General features: G+C 42.1%; 1 protein-coding gene across 2 annotated transcripts; it reads left to right on the forward strand.

Moving 5' to 3' along the window:
* The first annotated feature begins 5451 nt into the window (after window positions 1–5451).
* On the forward strand, window positions 5452–15633 carry LOC120022597 (interleukin enhancer-binding factor 2 homolog). 2 transcript variants are annotated; one of them, XM_038966569.1, is made up of 15 exons: window positions 5452–5861; window positions 6332–6391; window positions 7591–7633; window positions 11350–11454; window positions 11680–11757; window positions 11869–11971; window positions 12323–12388; window positions 12653–12769; window positions 13066–13144; window positions 13484–13571; window positions 13964–14025; window positions 14158–14272; window positions 14454–14544; window positions 14627–14818; window positions 15318–15633. In XM_038966569.1, the coding sequence occupies exons 1-14, from the start codon at window positions 5857–5859 to the stop codon at window positions 14776–14778; spliced, it is 1164 nt and encodes a 387-aa protein (XP_038822497.1). In that variant the 5' UTR covers window positions 5452–5856; the 3' UTR covers window positions 14779–14818; window positions 15318–15633. The 2 variants fall into 2 exon arrangements, with proteins under 2 accessions (XP_038822497.1, XP_038822496.1); XM_038966568.1 differs by having other exon boundaries at window positions 14627–15633.
* The last annotated feature ends 5240 nt before the right edge of the window (window positions 15634–20873 follow it).

Below are 20873 nucleotides of genomic sequence, written 5' to 3' on the forward strand. Positions count from 1 at the left end.
GTTGTATTGGTTCCATCATGTGTTCTCTCAAGACTAATACACTGTGAGCGCTTTGGTTAAATCACCATATACACTCACTGGCCAGCTTATTAGGTACACCACCCCTTACCTGAAAATGGATTGCTATATAAAGCAGACAGGCATCGAGTTACTGTTCGTTTGAACATTAGAATGGGCAAAACGAGTGACCTAAGCAACTTTGAGCGTGGTATGATTGTCAGTGCCAGATCCAATATTTCCTTAACAGCCGGCCTCCTGGGCTTCTCACGCACGGCAGTGTCTAGGGATTACCGAGAATGGTGCAACAAACAAAACATCCAGTCAGCGGCAGTCCTGTGGGGGGGGAAAAGCTTGTAGATGAGGTCAAAGAAGTATGGCAAGCTAACGCGGCCTCAAACAGACAAATAACGGAGCGGTACAACAGTGTGAACCCTGACCTCAACCCCTTCGAACACCTTTGGGATGAATTAGAACGCCGACTGCGAGCCAGGCCTAATCGCCAAACATCCGTGCCCGACCTCACTAATGCTCTTGTGGCTGAATGGAAGCAAGTCCCCGCAGCAATGTTCCAACATCTAGTGGAAAGCCTTCACAGAAGAGTGGAGGCTGTTATAGCAGCAAAGGAGGGACCAACTCCAAATTAATGCCCATGATTTTGGAATTCGATGCGCAGGTGTCCACATACTTTTGGTCATGTAGTGTAATTTGTAAAGGACCTAAGTACAAGTTCATTCTACTTATATTTTAACAATACCATAAGTTCCTCTATAGCTGTAGCAATTGTAATTATTCTATAGTACAACATTGCATTGTAGTTGAAATTAGTAGTTTTTTTCTTGAACACAGTCCCTGTAATTAAAATGTCTCAACTCATAGCTTTATCACACAGCAATTAATATGTAACAGTTATTACATCACTTGAATAATTACAGGGTTACTACCCAAACAACACTATAAATTACCTTTGTTGAAAGCCTAATGGCCTACTTATTGGTAGATCTTGTCGATAAAAGTGCATGTCCGTGATTTTGAATAGTCATAAGAATATCCATGCATTTCAATATATTCTCCCCTATGAATTTATTTGGACAGTGAAGATAAAACCTTGAATTTGTCTGTATACTCTAGCAGTCCCCCCATTTGAAGGTGTCATAAGTATTTGGACAAATTATAGTGTATAAAATTTAGTAAAAAGTTTAGTATTTGGTCCCATTTACTAAATGTAACACAATAAGTGAATTTGTCCAAATAATTATGACACCTTCAAATAGGGGGACTAGATACATGAAGTGCTTTCATTTCATATGTATGAAAATACCCTAAAATATAACCTTTTTTTTTAACAGGGAAGACATTTGATCTCAAATCCAAATCCAGTTTTTCTGTCCAAATAAATACTCAAGGGAGTATTTTTAGAACAAGGAGGGAAGAAGTGTGTCTTTACTGGCCCTCCAACACAACACTTTCAGCAGCATCTGGTCTTCCAGCCAAGGGTTGACGTCATCAAAAGAGGACCATTTCATACATTTGCAATGAAGTTGGATTATTGGGTAGCTGTAATTAGTAGGCAAATTGCTTCATATTTGAGTAACCTGTTACGCTATCATCAACTGATGAGCCCCCATTATGTTACGCACGCCTCTATAAAGAGGGAACGCAACTCCCTGCTGCAACTCAACTCTCCGTGAAGCGAAAGAGGTATGGACCGTAGGTGCGAGAAAGGACGACAAAGGCAGAATTTACCGTTACTAGGATTTATTTCCTACACGGTAATATGGGGAAAAGGGGCTGGACGGAACCAAAGGAAAGAAAGTAAATATCAAAGCTCCCCCTCTCCTATCTAACCTGCCTACCCACTTAACTTACCTAACTTGCACCACCTGGTGCCCTAACCAAAATACAGGGGGTGGTCCGCCCAGGTCTTACCTAGTGTGCCTAGACATTGAATATACTACGGGTATATGTATGCCCTCGGGCCTCTTGCCTAAGCACTCCCTAAGTGCCTTCCCCTTCCCCCCTGGGAACAAATGAAACAGAATAATTATTAACAATTTCACAAACACTTTACAACAAAACTGAGTAAACTAACTCAGGCCACTAAAGAAGCTTTGACAAAGCAACAAACACAGAACTCTTTCTAATGATTTCTCCAAAACATTCAATCTCCCTCTAATCTTTTCTCCAAAATATTCAATCTCCCTCTAATCTTTTCTCCAAAATATTCAATCTCCCTCCCTCTAATCTTTTCTCCAAAATATTCAATCTCCCTCCCTCTAATCTTTTCTCCAAAATATTCAATCTCCCTCTCTCTAATCTTTCTCATCATCTTCCCAAAACAGAACACTGGCTTTTATATCTTCTGGTGGCAATGGTGATTAGAGTCAGCTGCTTCTTGACGAGGGGGCGGAGTCAGCTCCAATCATCAATTAGCCTGGGGTCGACCAATCAGCTGGTTGGGGAGGCTTCCAGGAATCTATCTCCTGAAACACACACACTCAAATACAACACAGAAACTGGGGAACGTAACACCTAGTTGATAAATATCACTTCAATGTGAAAGAATGCAAATGAAAACTGATTAGTGCCATTTTGATTGTAACTTGTCAATTAACCTGTCATACTTTTTGTAAAATGGTTTTCGTGTCTATGTATTTGAACATCAATCTAAAGAAAGAGAAAACGCAAAACATATTGTCAAATTTCAAGAAAATGCCCAGGTGAGGATGGTTGCAATCCATCGACCTCTGGGTTATGGGCCCAGCACGGTTCCGTTGCGCCACTCTGACCGTGTCGGCGTTAAGAAGATCCTCGATATGTATTCACTCTTTCTGATGGCAGTCTACACGTTGACATTGTGCCTTTGTAGCCAGCAACAATGAGTTCCATTTTGGGCACTGACTTGCGTCCGTAGCAGTACTCCATCCAGGGTTGCCATGTCCGCAGTTTTCTTAAACCTGGGCCACTTTGATAACGATGTCGCGGGTGAAAATGTAGATTGTTGGTCGCGGGTGGCATGTTTTTATATATTTCCCTGTGACCTGCAGCTGCTGGCTGTTACTGAGTGAATGAATGGTGGGGAGAGGGGCGGGAGATATGTGTGTGTGTGTGTGTGTGTGTGTGTGTGTGTATTGAGAAAGCGCTGCACGCGCGCATATCGTGACAACTTTTTACCAGTTGTAGTAGGTAGGCTATTTAGATTGTCATCATGAAGACACCTACACTACAGGTCAAAAGTTGTAGATCACCTACTCATTCAAGGGTTTTTCTTTATTTTTACTAGTTTCTTCATCGTAGAATAATAGTGAAGAGAGCAAAACTATGAAAAAACACATATGCAATCATGTAGTAACCAACAAAGTGTTAAACAAATTAAATATATATACACTGCTCAAAAAAATAAAGGGAACACTTAAACAACACAATGTAACTCCAAGTCAATCACACTTCTGTGAAATCAAACTATCCACTTAGGAAGCAACACTGATTGACAATAAATTTCACATGCTGTTGTGCAAATGGAATAGACAAAAGGTGGAAATTATAGGCAATTAGCAAGACACCCCCAATAAAGGAGTGGTTCTGCAGGTGGTGACCACAGACCACTTCTCAGTTCCTATGCTTCCTGGCTGATGTTTTGGTCACTTTTGAATGCTGGCGGTGCTTTCACTCTAGTGGTAGCATGAGACGGAGTCTACAACCCACACAAGTGGCTCAGGTAGTGCAGCTCATCCAGGATGGCACATCAATGCGAGCTGTGGCAAGAAGGTTTGCTGTGTCTGTCAGCGTAGTGTCCAGAGCATGGAGGCGCTACCAGGAGACAGGCCAGTACATCAGGAGACGTGGAGGAGGCCGTAGGAGGGCAACAACCCAGCAGCAGGACCGTTATCTCCGCCTTTGTGCAAGGAGGAGCACTGCCAGAGCCCTGCAAAATGACCTCCAGCAGGCCACAAATGTGACTGCCAATCTCAAAACATCAGTCAGGAAGTTAAAGCTTGGTGGCAAATGGGTCTTCCAAATGGACAATGACCCCAAGCATACTTCCAAAGTTGTGGCAAAATGGCTTAAGGACAACAAAGTCAAGGTATTGGAGTGGCCATCACAAAGCCCTGACCTCAACCCTATAGAAAATGTGTGGGCAGAACTGAAAAAGCGTGTGAGAGCAAGGAGGCCTACAAACCTGACTCAGTTACACCAGCTCTGTCAGGAGGAATGGGCCAAAATTCGCCCAACTTATTGTGGGAAGCTTGTGGAAGGCTACCCGAAACATTTGACCCAAGTTAAACAGTTTAAAGGCAATGCTACCAAATACTAATTGAGTGTATGTAAACTTCTGACCCACTAGGAATGTGTTGAAATAAATAAAAGCTGAAATAAATCACTCTCTCAACAATTTTTCTGACATTTCACATTCTTAAAATAAAGTGGTGATCCTAACTGACCTAAGACAGGACATTTTTACTAGGATTAAATGTCAGAAATTATGAAAAACGTTTAAAAGTATTTGGCTAAGGTGTATGTAAACGTCCGACTTCAACTGTGTATATATATATATAATACATACACACCACCGTTCAAAAGTTTGGGGTCATTTAGAAATTTACTTGTAAATTTTTGTCCATTAAAATAACATCAAATTGATCAGAAATACAGTGTAGACATTGTTCATGTTGTAAATGACTATTGTAGCTAGAAACTGCAGATTTTTTATGGAATATCTACATAGGCGTACAGAGGCCCATTATCAGCAACCATCACTCCTGTGTTCCAATGGCATGTCGTGTTAGCTAATCCAAGTTTATAATTTTAAAAGGCTAATTGATCATTATAAAACCCTTTTGCAAGTATGTTAGCACAGCTGAAAGCTGTTGTTTTGATTAAAGAAGCAATAAAACTAGCCTTCTTTAGACTAGATGAGTATCGGAGTATCAGCATTTGTGGGTTCGATTACAGGTTCAAAATGGCCAGAAACAAAACTCATCAGTCTATTCTTGTTCTGAGAAATGAAGGCTATTCCATGCAAAAAAATGCCAAGAAACTGAAGATCTCGTACAACACTGTGTACTACTGCCTTCACAGAACAGCGCAAACTGTCTCTAACCAGAATAGAAATGGCAATGGGAGGCCCCGGTTTCACAACTGAGCAAGAGGACAAGTACATTAGTGTCTAGTTTGAGAAACAGACGCCTCACAAGTCCTCAACTGGCAGCTTCATTAAATAGTACCCGCAAAACACCAGTCTAAACGTCAACAGTGATGAGGCAACTCCAGGGTGCTGGCCTTCTAGGCAGGGTTGCAAAGAAAAAGCCATATCTCAGACTGGCCAATAAAAAGGAAAGATGGTCAAAAGAACACAGACACTGGATAGGGGAACTCTGCCTAGAAGTCCAGCATCCCGCCTCTTCACTGTTGATATTGGCTATATACCACACCTCCTTTGAGTTATTGCATAATTATAGCAGTCAAAACAAGTTAAATCGACATCCATTGCTGGAAAATTATCAGGGGGGTTTAAGAAAGGCAAATTGTATTTTCTCTTGTGACATATTCTTAAACTCGCAAGAATTTGTATGTTTTTGATGGAAACCCGAATTTAGCTTCTTAGCCTGTATCAAAACAAGTTACGTCGATATTCCATCTTAATTCGTTCGATAACGTTATGGGGAAAGGGGTTTATTGGATACATACACCACTTTTTTTGTGGTAGCTAGTTTTCAGGCCTTATGTACGTGTAATTGGGCTAGAAAATTTTATGTAGACCTGGCAACCCTGACTGCATTAGTAGTCTGCCTGACCGGCGTTGGATGCTGGTGATTTCTCTGTGAACATCTACATTAAAACATCAAAACGTCTTACGCGATGAGGTAATTTCATACATCTGATAAAACCGCAATGTTGGATTATATTTATACAGTATCCAACTGTAAAAGATGTGTAGACAGGTAGAATTTAAAGGGGTGGTTTAGAGGAGGTTGTATTAGCTAGCAACGTGTAGCGTGCTAACGTTAGCCCAGCTAGCCTTTTTTTCTTCACAACTAGCCGTCTTTGTTAGCCAGGTGGCCTGTAGCATAGCTTTACTGATAACTAACTAGTTAGCTACCCATCTACAAAGCTATCCACCAACTATCTTGTTAATTTATGATTAGGTAGCAAACTAGATATGCATTGTTATGTCTTAGTAAAATGAATGAATGAACAGTCAGTAGCTAGCAAGGTTAGCCATGCTATGGAAGCAGCTAGCTAGTTAGCTGCTGCTGCTTCTTCAGCAAATTAGTTAATGCGGTAATTGCTATCACACAACTAACTAATGTATTGATAATGTAATCAATTTCAGAGGCGATAGGGGCAGGGGCCGGGGCGGCCGGTTCGGCTCACGTGGTGGACTGGTGCAAGGGTGAGTAGTTAGTTAGCCAGTTGCTAGAATAATAATATTGCCTTTCATTCTTCAAGCCAGATGAGCCTTGGCATTACTTTGAAGTGGTATACCACTTCAAATTGAGCGTGCTTGCTTTTAGTTTTGTGTGATGCCATAATGGTTGATTTACTATGCCCACAACTGTAAAGTTAACCAGTCCAACTTATGATTTAGGCCTATGATATTTGGGATTCATGAGGTAACTTTTCCAACTAAAATTCATAGAAGAATGTCAAATCAAATGTTATTGGTCGCATACCGCCAACAGTGCAGTAATATCCAACAAATTACACAACATATACACACATCTAAGTAGGAATTAATAATAAGTGACTAAAATGTCATAGAATAGTATAGAATACAGTATATACATATGAGATGAGTAATGCAAGATATGTGAACTTTATTTAAGTGACTAGTGTTCCATTCCTTAAAGTGGCTAGTGATTTCTAGTCTAATCCTATAGCCAGCACCCTCTACTGTGCTAGTGATGGCTGTTTAACAGTCTGATGGCCTTGAGATAGAAGCTGTTTTTCAGTCTCTCGGCCCCAACTTTGATGCCCCTGTACTGACCTCACCTTCTGGATGATAGCGGGGTGAACAGGCAGTGGCTCAGGTGGTCGATGTCCTTGATGATCCTTTTGGCCTTCCTGTGACATCGGGTGCTGTAGGTATCCTGGAGGGCGGGTAGTTTGCCCCCGGTAATGCGTTGGGCAGACCGTACCACCCTCTGGAGAGCCTTGCGGTTGCGGGCGGTGCAGTTGCTGTACCAGGCGGTGATATAGCCCGACAGGATGCTTTCAATTGTGCATCTGTAAAAGTTTGAGGGTTTTAGGTGACAAGACAAATTTCTTTGGCATCCTGAGGTTGAAGAGGCTCTGTTGTGCCTTCTTCACCACGCTGTCTGTGTGGATGGGCCATTTCAGTTTGTCAGTAATGTGTACGCCAAGGAACTGGAAGCTTTCCACCTTCTCCACTGCGGTCCCGTCGATGTAGATAGGGGGGTGCACCCTCTCCTGTTTCCTGAAGTCCACGATCATCTCCTTTGTTTTGTTGACGTTGAGTGAGAGGTTGTTTTCCAGGCACCACACTCCCAGAGCCCTCACCACCTCTGTATCTGTATCTGAATGTCTGGTGCAATATAAGATGCATCAATGTTTATTGGTCCCTTGTTTCAGGTATCGGCCATTTGTCCCCCACATTCCCTTTGACTTCTATGTGGTGAGTATTTGCCACTTTGTCAAGCATCCTTCCCGTATACAGTGGGGAGAACAAGTATTTGATACACTGCCGATTTTGCAGGTTTTCCTACTTACAAAGCATGTAAAGGTCTGTAATTTTTATCATAGGTACACTTCAACTGTGAGAAACGGAATCTAAAACAAAAATCCAGAAAATAACATTGTATGATTTTTAAGTAATTCATTTGCATCTTATTGCATGACATAAGTATTTGATCACCTACCAACCAGTAAGAATTCCGGCTCTCACAGACCTGTTAGTTTTTCTTTAAGAAGCCCTCCTGTTCTCCACTCATTACCTGTATTAACTGCACCTGTTTGAACTCGTTACCTGTATAAAAGACACCTGTCCACACACTCAATCAAACAGACTCCAACCTCTCCACAATGGCCAAGACCAGAGAGCTGTGTAAGGACATCAGGGATAAAATTGTAGACCTGCACAAGGCTGGGATGGGCTACAGGACAATAGGCAAGCAGCCTGGTGAGAAGGCAACAACTGTTGGCGCAATTATTAGAAAATGGAAGAAGTTCAAGATGACGGTCAATCACCCTCGGTCTGGGGCTCCATGCAAGATCTCACCTCGTGGGGCATCAATGATCATGAGGAAGGTGAGGGATCAGCCCAGAACTACACGGCAGGACCTGGTCAATGACCTGAAGAGAGCTGGGACCACAGTCTCAAAGAAAACCATTAGTAACACACTACGCCATCATGGATTAAAATCCTGCAGCGCACGCAAGGTCCCCCTGCTCAAGCCAGCGCATGTCCAGGCCCGTCTGAAGTTTGCCAATGACCATCTGGATGATCCAGAGGAGGAATGGGAGAAGGTCATGTGGGCTGATGAGACAAAAATAGAGCTTTTTGGTCTAAACTCCACTCGCCGTGTTTGGAGGAAGAAGAAGGATGAGTACAACCCCAAGAACACCATCCCAACCGTGAAGCATGGAGGCGGAAACATCCTTCTTTGGGGATGCTTTTCTGCAAAGGGGACAGGACGACTGCACCGTATTGAGGGGAGGATGGATGGGGCCATGTATCGCGAGATCTTGGCCAACAACCTCCTTCCCTCAGTAAGAGCATTGAAGATGGGTCGTAGCTGGGTCTTCCAGCATGACAACGACCCGAAACACACAGCCAGGGCAACTAAGGAGTGGCTCCGTAAGAAGCATCTCAAGGTCCTGGAGTGGCCTAGCCAGTCTCCAGACCTGAACCCAATAGAACATCTTTGGAGGGAGCTGAAAGTCCGTATTGCCAAGCGACAGCCCCGAAACCTGAAGGATCTGGAGAAGGTCTGTATGGAGGAGTGGGCCAAAATCCCTGCTGCAGTGTGTGCAAACCTGGTCAAGAACTACAGGAAACGCATGATCTCTGTAATTGCAAACAAAGGTTTCTGTACCAAATATTAAGTTCTGCTTTTCTGATGTATCAAATACTTATGTCATGCAATAAAATGCAAATTAATTATTTAAAAATCATACAATGTGATTTTCTGGATTTTTGTTTTAGATTCCGTCTCTCACAGTTGAAGTGTACCTATGATAAAAATTACAGACCTCTACATGCTTTGTAAGTAGGAAAACCTGCAAAATCGGCAGTGTATCAAATACTTGTTCTCCCCACTGCACATGAGCTCTTGCACCAATGATTATTTTGAAGAGAGCATATCAGTGGTGCAGCATGTACAGTGGGGCAAAAAAGTATTTAGTCAGCCACCAATTGTGCAAGTTCTCCCACTTAAAAAGATGAGAGAGGCCTGTAATTTATCATAGGTACACTTCAACTATGACAGACAAAATGAGAAAAAAAGTCCAGAAAATCGCATTGTAGGATTTTTTATGAATTTATTTGCAAATTATGGTGGAAAATAAGTATTTGGTCAATAACAAAAGTTTATCTCAATACTTTGTTATATACCCTTTGTTGGCAATGACAGAGGTCAAACGTTTTCTGTAAGTCTTCCCAAGGTTTTCACACACTGTTGCTGGTATTTTGGCCCATTCCTCCATGCAGATCTCCTCTAGAGCAGTGATGTTTTGGGGCTGTTGCTGGGCAACACGGACTTTCAACTCCCTCCAAAGATTTTCTATGGGGTTGAGATCTGGAGACTGGCTAGGCCACTCCAGGACCTTGAAATGCTTCTTACGAAGCCACTCCTTCGTTGCCCGGGCGGTGTGTTTGGGATCATTGTCATGCTGAAAGACCCAGCCACGTTTCATCTTCAATGCCCTTGCTGATGGAAGGAGGTTTTCACTCAAAATCTCACGATACATGGCCCCATTCATTCTTTCCTTTACACGGATCAGTCGTCCTGGTCCCTTTGCTTTGGGGCTGTTTTTTTGCATGATGTTTCCACCCCCATGCTTCACAGTAGGTATGGTGTTCTTTGGATGCAACTCAGCATTCTTTGTCCTCCAAACACGACGAGTTGAGTTTTTACCAAAAAGTTCTATTTTGGTTTCATCTGACCATATGACATTCTCCCAATCTTCTTCTGGATCATCCAAATGCTCTCTAGCAAACTTCAGACGGGCCTGGACATGTACTGGCTTAAGCAGGGAGACACATCTGGCACTGCAGGATTTGAGTCCCTGGCGGTGTAGTGTGTTACTGATGGTAGGCTTTGTTACTTTGTTCCCAGCTCTCTGCAGGTCATTCACTAGGTCCCCCTGTGTGGTTCTGGGATTTTTGCTCACCGTTCTTGTGATCATTTTGACCCCACGGGGTGAGATCTTGCGTGGAGCCCCAGATCGAGGGAGATTATCAGTGGTCTTGTATATCTTCCATTTCCTAATAATTGCTCCCACAGTTGATTTCTTCAAACCAAGCTGCTTACCTATTGCAGATTCAGTCTTCCCAGCCTGGTGCAGGTCTACAATTTTGTTTCTGGTGTCCTTTGACAGCTCTTTGGTCCTTGCCATAGTGGAGTTTGGAGTGTGACTGTTTGAGGTTGTGGACAGGTGTCTTTTATACTGATAACAAGTTCAAACAGGTGCCATTAATACAGGTAACGAGTGGAGGACAGAGGAGCCTCTTAAAGAAGTTGTTACAGGTCTGTGAGAGCCAGAAATCTTGCTTGTTTGTAGGTGACCAAATACTTATTTTCCACCATAATTTGCAAATAAATTCATTAAAAATCCTACAATGTGATTTTCTGGATTTTTTTTCCTTTTCATTTTGTCTGTCATAGTTGAAGTGTACCTATGATGAAAATTACAGGCCTCTCTCATCTTTTTAAGTGGGAGAACTTGCACAGTTGGTGGCTGACTAAATACTTTTTTGCCCCACTGTAGCTCACTTTCATTGAAATCAACAATTTCTTATTGTCTCATTTTCTTGAGTCAGACAGTACAGGCAGAATGTAATCGATGGAGATCAGCTCACCTACTCATACAGATTGTAATCGATGGAGATCAGCTCACCTACTCATACAGATTGTAATCGATGGAGATCAGCTCACCTACTCATACAGATTGTAATCGATGGAGATCAGCTCACCTACTCATACAGATTGTAATCGATGGAGATCAGCTCACCTACTCATACAGATTGTAATCGATGGAGATCAGCTCACCTACTCATACAGAATGGTCTAATGCGCTAGTCAAAACGACAGGGATCTTGTCAAAGTAATACAGTAGCGCAGATCGGGATGTCGAGTGGACAGTGGTAAGCTGGCTCTTTGGTTCCCCCAGTGTGAGATGGCCTTCCCCAGAGTGAAGGCAGCAGCAGATGAGACTGCCTTCAGCGAGTGTCTACTGAAGAGGAACCAGGACCTCAGCCCCACACCCGCAGAGCAGGTGGAGAACATGCACACAAACCTCTCTCTCTCTCAAACCTTCAACACACTACACTCTCACTCGGTCATCCTCACTCAAACCACACTTGCTGGATCATTTAACTCAAGCTATTGTATGCACACACCAGCATATTCTTTTAGGTTATGTGTTAAACCACACACTCCTATGCTATGCCACCATATAATTATTTCCATTTACATGCAAACTCTCTGCTCCCCCTTTCAGTCCTCTATCTTGTCCCTGGTCACCAAGATCAACAACGTCATCGACAACCTCATTGTCGCCCCCGGCAACTTTGAAGTGGTGAGTTCCAGACCTTAGTGGAGAATAACGGGCCGAAATGTATCTGTATCTTGGATAACATATTTAGCCATGTGCAATAACAATGGGAATTTCTTTCTCCACTCATTCCAGCAAATTGAAGAGGTACGTCAGGTGGGCTCATACAAGAAAGGCACCATGACAACGGGACACAATGTCGCTGACCTGGTGGTCATCCTCAAGATCTTGCCCACACGTGAGTTCTGTGTGTGTGCATACAAAAGCAAAGCCCATTTGATACATTATTTGATTGGTCTTCAAATGTCAACGATGTTGATTGCCGCACAGCATTTTGCAATATTGCTGGGTTATAATACATTTACATTTTAGTCATTTAGCAGAAGCTTTTATCCAGAGAAACTTTCAGGAGCAATTAGGGTTAAGTGCCTTGCTCAAGAGGACATGGACAGTTTTTTTTTTTTTTTTTTACCTTGTCGGCTTGGGGATTCAAACAAGCATCCTGGACTGTATTTCCCATAGCAGCCATTTTGAAATTGTCTCCATTGGTTGTACTGAACCCCCATAATGAAAGTTGTCTCTCTTGCAGTGGAGGCTGTCGCGGCTCTCGGCAACAAAGTGGTGGAGACCCTTCGCACACAAGACCCTGCTGAAGGTGACCGATATTACACAGTTGCGTTTGTTTTCGTGTAGCCACATTGCAACATCAGTCACTGAAGTTAGATGTAGCTTTCAATAGCATCAATTCTGCTCCTATTTAGCTTTGTCGATAGGTCGTGCCATGTTGTTTTAGCGACAAATTCATTCAAAAGTGTAAATACAAGGATAATGTTGGCATGCTGGGTAATAGGATACAGGGTATTCTTGATCTTCAGTGGTTATGATGTCATGTTGCCAACCGACTCCCTCTTTGTCCTAGTTCTCTCCATGCTGACGAATGAGACAGGTTTTGAGATCAGCTCTGCCGATGCAACAGTGAAAATCCTCATCACCACCGTTCCCCCCAACCTGCGCAAGCTGGACCCCGAACTGCACTGTATGTACATTCAGACGCACACACACACACACACACACACACACACACACACACACACACGCAGTACAACGTGATATAATGTAAACATGAGCTGCCCTCATAACTACACTCATAGATCTACATAAAAAGAAGTCAAAACACTCAGGTAGATGCACTGTGATTGGCACAAAGCTCTCTGTCGTGCATGCCATAAGCATTCATTGTAGGCTGGAGGCTTTTAATGTAGATGTATTATCTGTTTTCAGCTAGACAATGTGGTCATAATGGTGTCGGTGATGTGGTATTTTTCTCCCCAGTGGACATCAAGGTGCTGCAGAGTGCTCTGGCCGCCATCCGCCATGCCCGCTGGTTTGAGGAGAACGCCTCCCAATCTACGTAAGACACCTTTAAAAACCTTTTGGTCTTTTACCTCTCAACCCGTTTACCCTCCCAAACCGATATCTCCTCAGTATGTGTCTCAAATGATGTAATAGGTCCTCAGTCTCCTTTTTGTCTTGAACCTTTCACTTTTCACATCCTCAATATTTCTCACAAGTGAAGGAGGAATAAAGGGAGACCTTTTATCCTAAATGTTTCAGCCATAATGACCTTTTGTCTTGATAAAGACCGTCTCCCTTTATTATCCTGTGTATATTGTAAATGGCAATACAGCAAAGCGCTGACTAACTTAACTTCTTTTAAAGTGTTCAACTCCTGGGTATTGTTGTTATTTAGGGTGAAAGTGCTGATTCGCCTGCTGAAGGATCTGAGGGTGCGTTTCCCCGGGTTTGAACCTCTCACCCCCTGGATCCTGGATCTACTGGTGAGTCCATTGCACTGACCATAGTTCTACTGAATGTACAGGTTCTGCCACTACATCCCCCCCATTCTCACGACTCAACACTTAACACGTGATCGTAGTTAGCCCACTGCATTCATCACAGTTATGCTAATGTTCAGTTGGGTGGGGACACTACACCTACCATTAACACAACTACTGGTAAACCATTAGCATGTAATACTGGTGAGGCACGATAATGGAGGATTTAGCGATTTGTTGTGAATTACCACACACAGAGTAAGTCACCTGGCTAATATGTTATGTTTTGTGTGATTCTCTGTCTTTGCTATTGTATTGTCCCTAACTGAAAGCTTGTATCGTATCACTGCATAACTAAAGGAGGAATGAATAAGGAATGAAGTGTTTCTGCTCAGGGTCATTCTGCCGTCATGAACAACCCCTCCAGGCAGCCCCTGTCACTCAATGTGGCTTACAGGTGAGTCTTCTCATTCCCCCAGTCAGTTGTTTTTCAACTGTGGGTGTCTGTTGACCGTCTCATTTCCAAAACATGACTTGGTGATACTTTACTGGCGGTGCCTTCGTTTTTTTTGTTGATGTTGCTCTTCAGACGCTGCCTACAGATGTTGGCCGCCGGACTTTTCCTGCCAGGCTCAGTGGGCATCACTGACCCCTGTGAGAGTGGAAACTTCCGGGTGCACACCGTCATGACCCTCGAGCAGCAGGTAACATCTTCGCTTTAGCTGCCTTCATGGTACAGGGGTGGGGAACCTTGGTCCTGGTGACAGGGTTTGCTCCAGCCCAGCACTAATTCTTAGTTTCCATGATCATATGTGTTTGGTTAGAATTACTGTTAGGTGATTCACATAGGTATATCAATTGAAAGTGTGTGTCTGTTTTTTGTAGGACATGGTTTGTTTCACTGCTCAGACATTGGTCAGGGTCCTCTCTCATGGAGGGTACAGGAAGATTCTGGGCCTGGAGGGTGATGCCAGCTGTGAGTACCTCATATCTCTCTCTCTCACTCACACCCTTTTTTCTCAAAGTAAACATTAAACAAATCTACCTCACCCTCCCAGACCTGGCTTCGGAAATGTCCACATGGGACGGTGTGATCGTCACACCCTCTGAGAAGGCCTACGAGAAGCCGCCAGAGAGGAAGGAAGAGGAGGATGAGGCGCTAGAGGAAGGAGGGGATGTAGAGGATGAAAGCATGGAGACACAGGAGTGAGGAAGACAAGGGAAGTGATGCGCCACCAGTGAGCTGCCAGGTACTAGTAGCCAGTCAGAAAACCAGGCTCATTACCAGGCTGGCTAGCTAGCTGCCTAGCTTGTTGTTACATCTCCTACAGTAGCTTAGTTAGCACATTAATGCAACGTTCTATAAATTAGCCTAGTTGCTAGTAGCAAATATCATTAATGTATTTATGAGTTAACAAAATCAACAACTTTTTTTGTTTATGGAAATAAATCATTGTCATGCCAAGTCATAACAAAGTAAGCGATGTAGCTGCCACACATTAACAACTCACCAGCCAGAGACTAGCCGGCGATAGTAGTGCATGGAGCCATCTACTGTATCCGTGTTACAGGCGAGAATTCTGCGAAATCAGCTCCGCTTTACACAGAGTAGAATACAAGAGGGTTTGCGAAGGACATTCTTTTGTCTTTGAGAACCACCCGAAGTTCGACTTCAATTCACTCTTTTACCCATACAATGTGATCTGAGGCTTAACAACTTTTTATTTTCCCCCTCTTGTCGCCACCTAGAGGATCCTGTGCCACATCTTTTTAAATGAATGTTTACCCCTGACCCTTTGAGACCGTTCACTCGCCCCTTTGTCCTTCAATGAAGTTCATGTCCACTAATGAATTGACTGCAACGACCTGGACCAAAGTTCTCCAACTGGACGGACAGACTCGCATAAACTGTTACTGGTCCTTCAACGCCCTCAACAAAAATGAAATTCACGGTCTTTCCAGAAAGGGACGGGTGTCGCTATCTATTTGTATTCCGTGTCTTTGTCTGGTTTTTACTTTGTAGCAACAATGATGACTAAATTAAACAGCTTTTTAAAAATTTGAATGCCTCTTTATGTAAATATAGCAATGTATACCTTTTTTTGTATTTTGAAATGTATGGCTGGCTAGATAGAAAATGTAGGCCCCGTGCTTGTGAAAAGACATACTTAATTTAGATCTGGTCGTGTAATTACCTCCACAGATCATTTCCAGTCTAGGTACCCTACTTTTGACAAACCTTTTTTAGTGTTTAATTTATTGGATCCCAGTTAAACTTAAATGCTGTTTTGCAGTTCAGATTTTAGAGGTTACTGGTAAGAGGAGCATTTAATTCAAAACATAATTGTCAACAAAACAATCTGATCATAAGATGCCATGTAACTTGTGAGAAACTTTAACGTTCATACTCCTTTTTTATATCAAAACTCATAAACACGTCACTGAATAAGGATCATGATTTAATTGATGCAAGTATTAGACAACTTAGTATCAGTTATAGGTAGGCTTATTGTTTTTGGTTACCTTGCTAATAACCAAAAGTCTCCAAATAATGCTCTAAGTTGGCACTGGAAAATATATGGATCTTTTGATTGGACTCAACATAGCCACTCGTGCAATTTAATAGGATCTCTGTCACTAAACCCTCCCTGAAAGTTCCATAATGGGGTGAAAATAGCAGCCATCTTGGTCAGGGAGAAAAATCAGAAACCAGTCTAATTGGAATGAATAGCATAGGTAGTGTGTTTCCTGCTTTTACTTATGCAGGAAATAAAAGCAATGCATGTGATGTATCATCAGAAATTGTATCAGAAACAGTTTTTTATGGGTTTTATACACATTTTCTGTATAAATAGTCTTTAAAATATATGTAAACAGACAACACAATCAGACATGTATGTTCTTGGAAAGCTGTGAGTGCTATTATATGATACAATATCAGTACTTGTTGCATTTACAGCTTGTCTAAGCCCTATCAACTGATTTGAGCCAGTGTATGTATGGCTGTGGATTGATTGCATTGTTTGATTGGAATATTGGCAGTTAATTTGACACATTTAAGGAATAATTTGAATAATTCCTCCTAAAACTGTCTGGCTAGCAAGCTAACTCATGCAGTGCAGATAAGATATGTGTAAAACAATGAATGTGAAGAATTTATCACAGGACTGGTAAACCATAGTTGACAAACTCCCTGACAAGGTTAATGTCCATTCTATTATTCTAATTCTGTGTCATCTTTTCTCTTTGAAGTTGTAGTCATCACAATCGAAATAGGACTTACAGTAATACAATAGGGCATAATGAGGTAACTCTGAAGACTGCATAACATTAGAACAATTGATGACCAGCCACAAGTAGCATTGCATGCCTGTAGATGGCATCAGAGTATTACAGACAGCAGCCAAGCTCAAGCGACTGTTGCTGAAATCCCACTTATGGTCTATCTATCAACTCTACAATTCTAAAGGTAGCTCATCTCACACTGTACCATGATCTTATCATTTACCAAATCTAATGCTATTCTCAAGAATTTAACCCGAAACAGGATATTCATGATATTGGGTTGTATTCTTACATATAATGGCTCAAGTCCATCCAATGGTGTGTTTACTGACTGAATTTAGACAATTAGTGGCAGTGAATTAGTGTCTGTTCGAGATGGCCTGCAAGTGGTCTTGTTTTTGATTCAGTAGACCTTATTAACCTAACAGTGAGGTTGTCAAGACATTCGGACCTCTTGGCATTACAGCTAAGGTGTTGGATTGACAGTAGCATGGGTTCAGGCCCCGGTCGGGACTAACCACTGACTTTGCTATGTAAAATGTACAAAAACCTACATTTCCAATGCTGATTATAAGACATTTATCTTTCCGCATTAAACAGAGACAGTGTTTGGTGGTAAAGGACTACAGTTTAGTCATCCTATCTTATAAACTGGGTAGGCCTTATTAAGTCTCCAAGCCCAGGTCTTATAGAACGGTCTTTCAGCCTTCATCAACCAGCTCCTTCAAACTTAGTTTGTCACAGTTAGCTATATCGTAGTTTATTGTATTGCATAGATCTCTCAACAGCTCCTTTTCAAACAAACATGACATCTTCCTTCCAATTTTCTAACAACTGAGCCATATCTGTAAATGCCACATCTTGTTCACTTTCCATTTCCCTCCTTTCTGAAGCAATTGCCTGGAACAGCCTATTTTTTTCCCCCCTGCAGGAGATAAGCTGGGATGTTTGAATAGGAGTGAGAAGCAATTTACTCAATCGAATAAAACTGGCACTCGGAATCTGGGATCCTATTGAGTCACACAGGGGCACCCAGCTGTTCCAATGACACCAGGAACAGAGGAAAGGCATGGATTACGCACCTCAATCACAATGACGATATCAGAAAAATTCTTGTTTGAACCGATATTTCCCTGCTGAGAAAATAATTTCCCTTGAAACTCATACCAATTCATATCGCTCGGTTAATGGAATCTTATAAAGGACTGAAAATGAACTGATCGTCAGGAAACGCGAGCGGGGGAAAGAATTCACATTGCATGGAATGAGTTGTCGGCGGGAGAAAATCTCCATGTACTCTATGGCTGGGATTGTAAAGATAGACACAATTGTGAGCTGAAAGTAGCCTAGATGCATCAGCCTCACTCAGACACTTATTAAAATAGTGCAGAAAATAGGAACAAGTGTTCTCAAACTACTAGAGAGCATTTGGAGGCAGCATGCTGGTACAATCAGTCTTGTCATTGGCTGAAATCCTGGACATTTGTCTGCAAAACTGGACATTTATTCCCATGTAGCCTTATATACAGTACGTTTTTCCAGCATTATTTCCCATAGAGTGAGTGTTGTCTCACCTGTTCCTTCAGAGAACCGTGGTTACATACTGTACGTCATGTAACCTTTCAATATCTCAGGTCTAGATCAGACACTAATTCAGAGGATGAAAGCCTACAGGAGTCAACTTCGACACCCTCCTCTCTATAATCACTGTCCTGGTGACTCATCTCGTCTCTCACTCAGAGGGAACAGTTTCTCAATGGCGCTGTGTCAATAATAGTAATTTAAATGAAACGGAAAGGACATGCAGCTGCTGTCAGAGTCACATAATGTAAAGTCTACATCATTAGCTTGCAGTCATAGCAAATGGCCATAAATGAGTGACGAGTAAGAGTGCCATTTAAACCGAGTGCCTAGTTGATCTTTACAATCTGCCTGGTAAATTACAGTACTTTTACCCAATCTTCCTATATACTTAGGCAAAGGTAGTAATGGTTAAATGTGCAACAACATTGTTTTTGAACTACCATCACATGACAGTAACCTTGTCTGAGACATGAGCGTTTGACATTGGCGCACGTCCTCCATTTGATTTTGGCCACACAGTTGATGCTTATCATCTACGTATGTCACATCCATAATTGCCATGCTCCACACCATGCCAATGCTAATTTGTACTTTGTCCAGAACAAAATACTGTGTAGACTGGCCATTAGCTTAGCGCTAAAAGAGAAACAATATATTTGTCATCCACATGAGCAGAAATAACCTTCAGGGTCAGGAACTTGAGGTAGAAGTTGCCCCTGATCCTAATTTCCCCAACACCAAATACTGACCTTATATCCATGAGGAGGATATCAGACTTGGACCAGTGGTTGGGAGGAGGGTGGTGTGGCTCTCTATTCTAAGCCCTGTTAGGCAGTAGCTCGTCTGCTATTTGTAATCATTAGTACCTCTCAGTCTCCTCCCACAGAGAACATCTCTAGACAGTTGCTCTTTCTTCCCATCAATAGCTCCAACATTTCCTCATCAAGACCTGAGAACCTAACTCCAAGAATATCCCCGTTGTCTCAAGACACACATGTATGTTTGACTCCTCTCCAGTATTACAGTACAAAAGCAAGACAATTATCAGAAGTTCTATGCGTCTCTTAGACCGCTTTTTGCAAAACATTAAATACAAATATTTTCAGTATTTGTTTTGATGTGTATGGAATTGTATGTAGTATGGCTGCATTAATCTTTTTGCAGGCATTCATGTTATTTTTAGGGGTTCACAGTGAAGCTGTGAAACCTACTTATTCTCTCTTTTTTTAATGTACATGGCCAAATAACTCAGGCATAGATTGGTAACTTTTTTCCTAATTGGGCACACAGAAATTTGAGGCCATTAGGGTGGCAGGTAGACTAGCGGTTAAGAGCGTTGGGCCAGTAACAAAATGTCAGTGGTTTGAATCCCTGAGCTGACTAGGTGAAAACTCTGTTGATGTGCCTTTGAGCAAGGCACTTAACCCTCATTGCTCCTGTAAGTCACTCTAGATAAGAGTGTTTGCTAAATGACTAAAATGTAAATGAACAACTTAGTCAAAAAGAATGGTACCGATTGGCCTATAAATGGTGTGGTGCTGTTATAACCAGTCTCCCTTATACCCTCATCCGTTGACCTTGAAACTTTGTATGTAGGTTTCTTTCCTCATGCTGAACAAATTTGCCTCAAGGACCCATAAGGTCCGCCTGGATAGATTTTGGAAAACCAAATAACACATCTCTGGATCATCTCTGGTACATCTCTAAACTTAGTTTAAGAAAAGATATGGGATTGGTTAAGAGATGACTTGAGTTATTGATCAATCATTTAAGTCCTTTGTGAATCCACTCCACAATGGCCTATCAACATGAAACTTTTTAGGGTCATCAAAGCCATCGCCACGATGAACCATGTTAAGTTTGGCATTGATATTTTAAAAAATTAATAAATAAGGAAACTATTAACGCTAATGCTCAAAATCCTCTGCAATCATCTCATTGATCCATGCGTCAGATTCTCAGATTTTGTATGTAGAATCACTACATCAGTCCTTAATGGTTTTGGAAAAAAAAATTGTTGCCGCATCCAAATATGACTGCACTGTACCTATAGACGCACCTTCACCTATAGATGCACTTTCTTCCATAAACCATAAGTTAGATTGACTCCAGATTTGGTATATAGACTCAATTAATTAGCCTCTAATGAATTTAAGAATGATTAGTTTCTGCATTCAAAGTCGGCAACACTACACCCCTAGATGACACCATATCTCGCCAGGGCTATAAGAGCTGAACCGATGGACATGGGGCCATGAAATTTGGTATGTAAAATGTATGTATTTTCCTTAGAAGCTGTGTGAATATAAAGTCACTGCAACCATAGATGGCTGCACCAGACCAGTTGGTGGCAATATAGATGTCATTGGCACCATAGGATACTAGACTATTGATCAAGTGAACTTTGTCTCATGCAAATGAATGTTCAATTTTAAT

This window comes from Salvelinus namaycush, chromosome 27, assembly GCF_016432855.1.
Source record: "Salvelinus namaycush isolate Seneca chromosome 27, SaNama_1.0, whole genome shotgun sequence".
NCBI lineage: Eukaryota > Metazoa > Chordata > Actinopteri > Salmoniformes > Salmonidae > Salvelinus > Salvelinus namaycush.

Coding starts and splice junctions, on each gene's coding strand:
- LOC120022597 (XM_038966568.1), top strand. Junction 6,392..7,590: donor CGTGGTGGACTGGTGCAAGG/GTGAGTAGTTAG, acceptor CCCTTGTTTCAG/GTATCGGCCATTTGTCCCCC. Junction 12,389..12,652: donor CACACAAGACCCTGCTGAAG/GTGACCGATATT, acceptor TCTTTGTCCTAG/TTCTCTCCATGCTGACGAAT.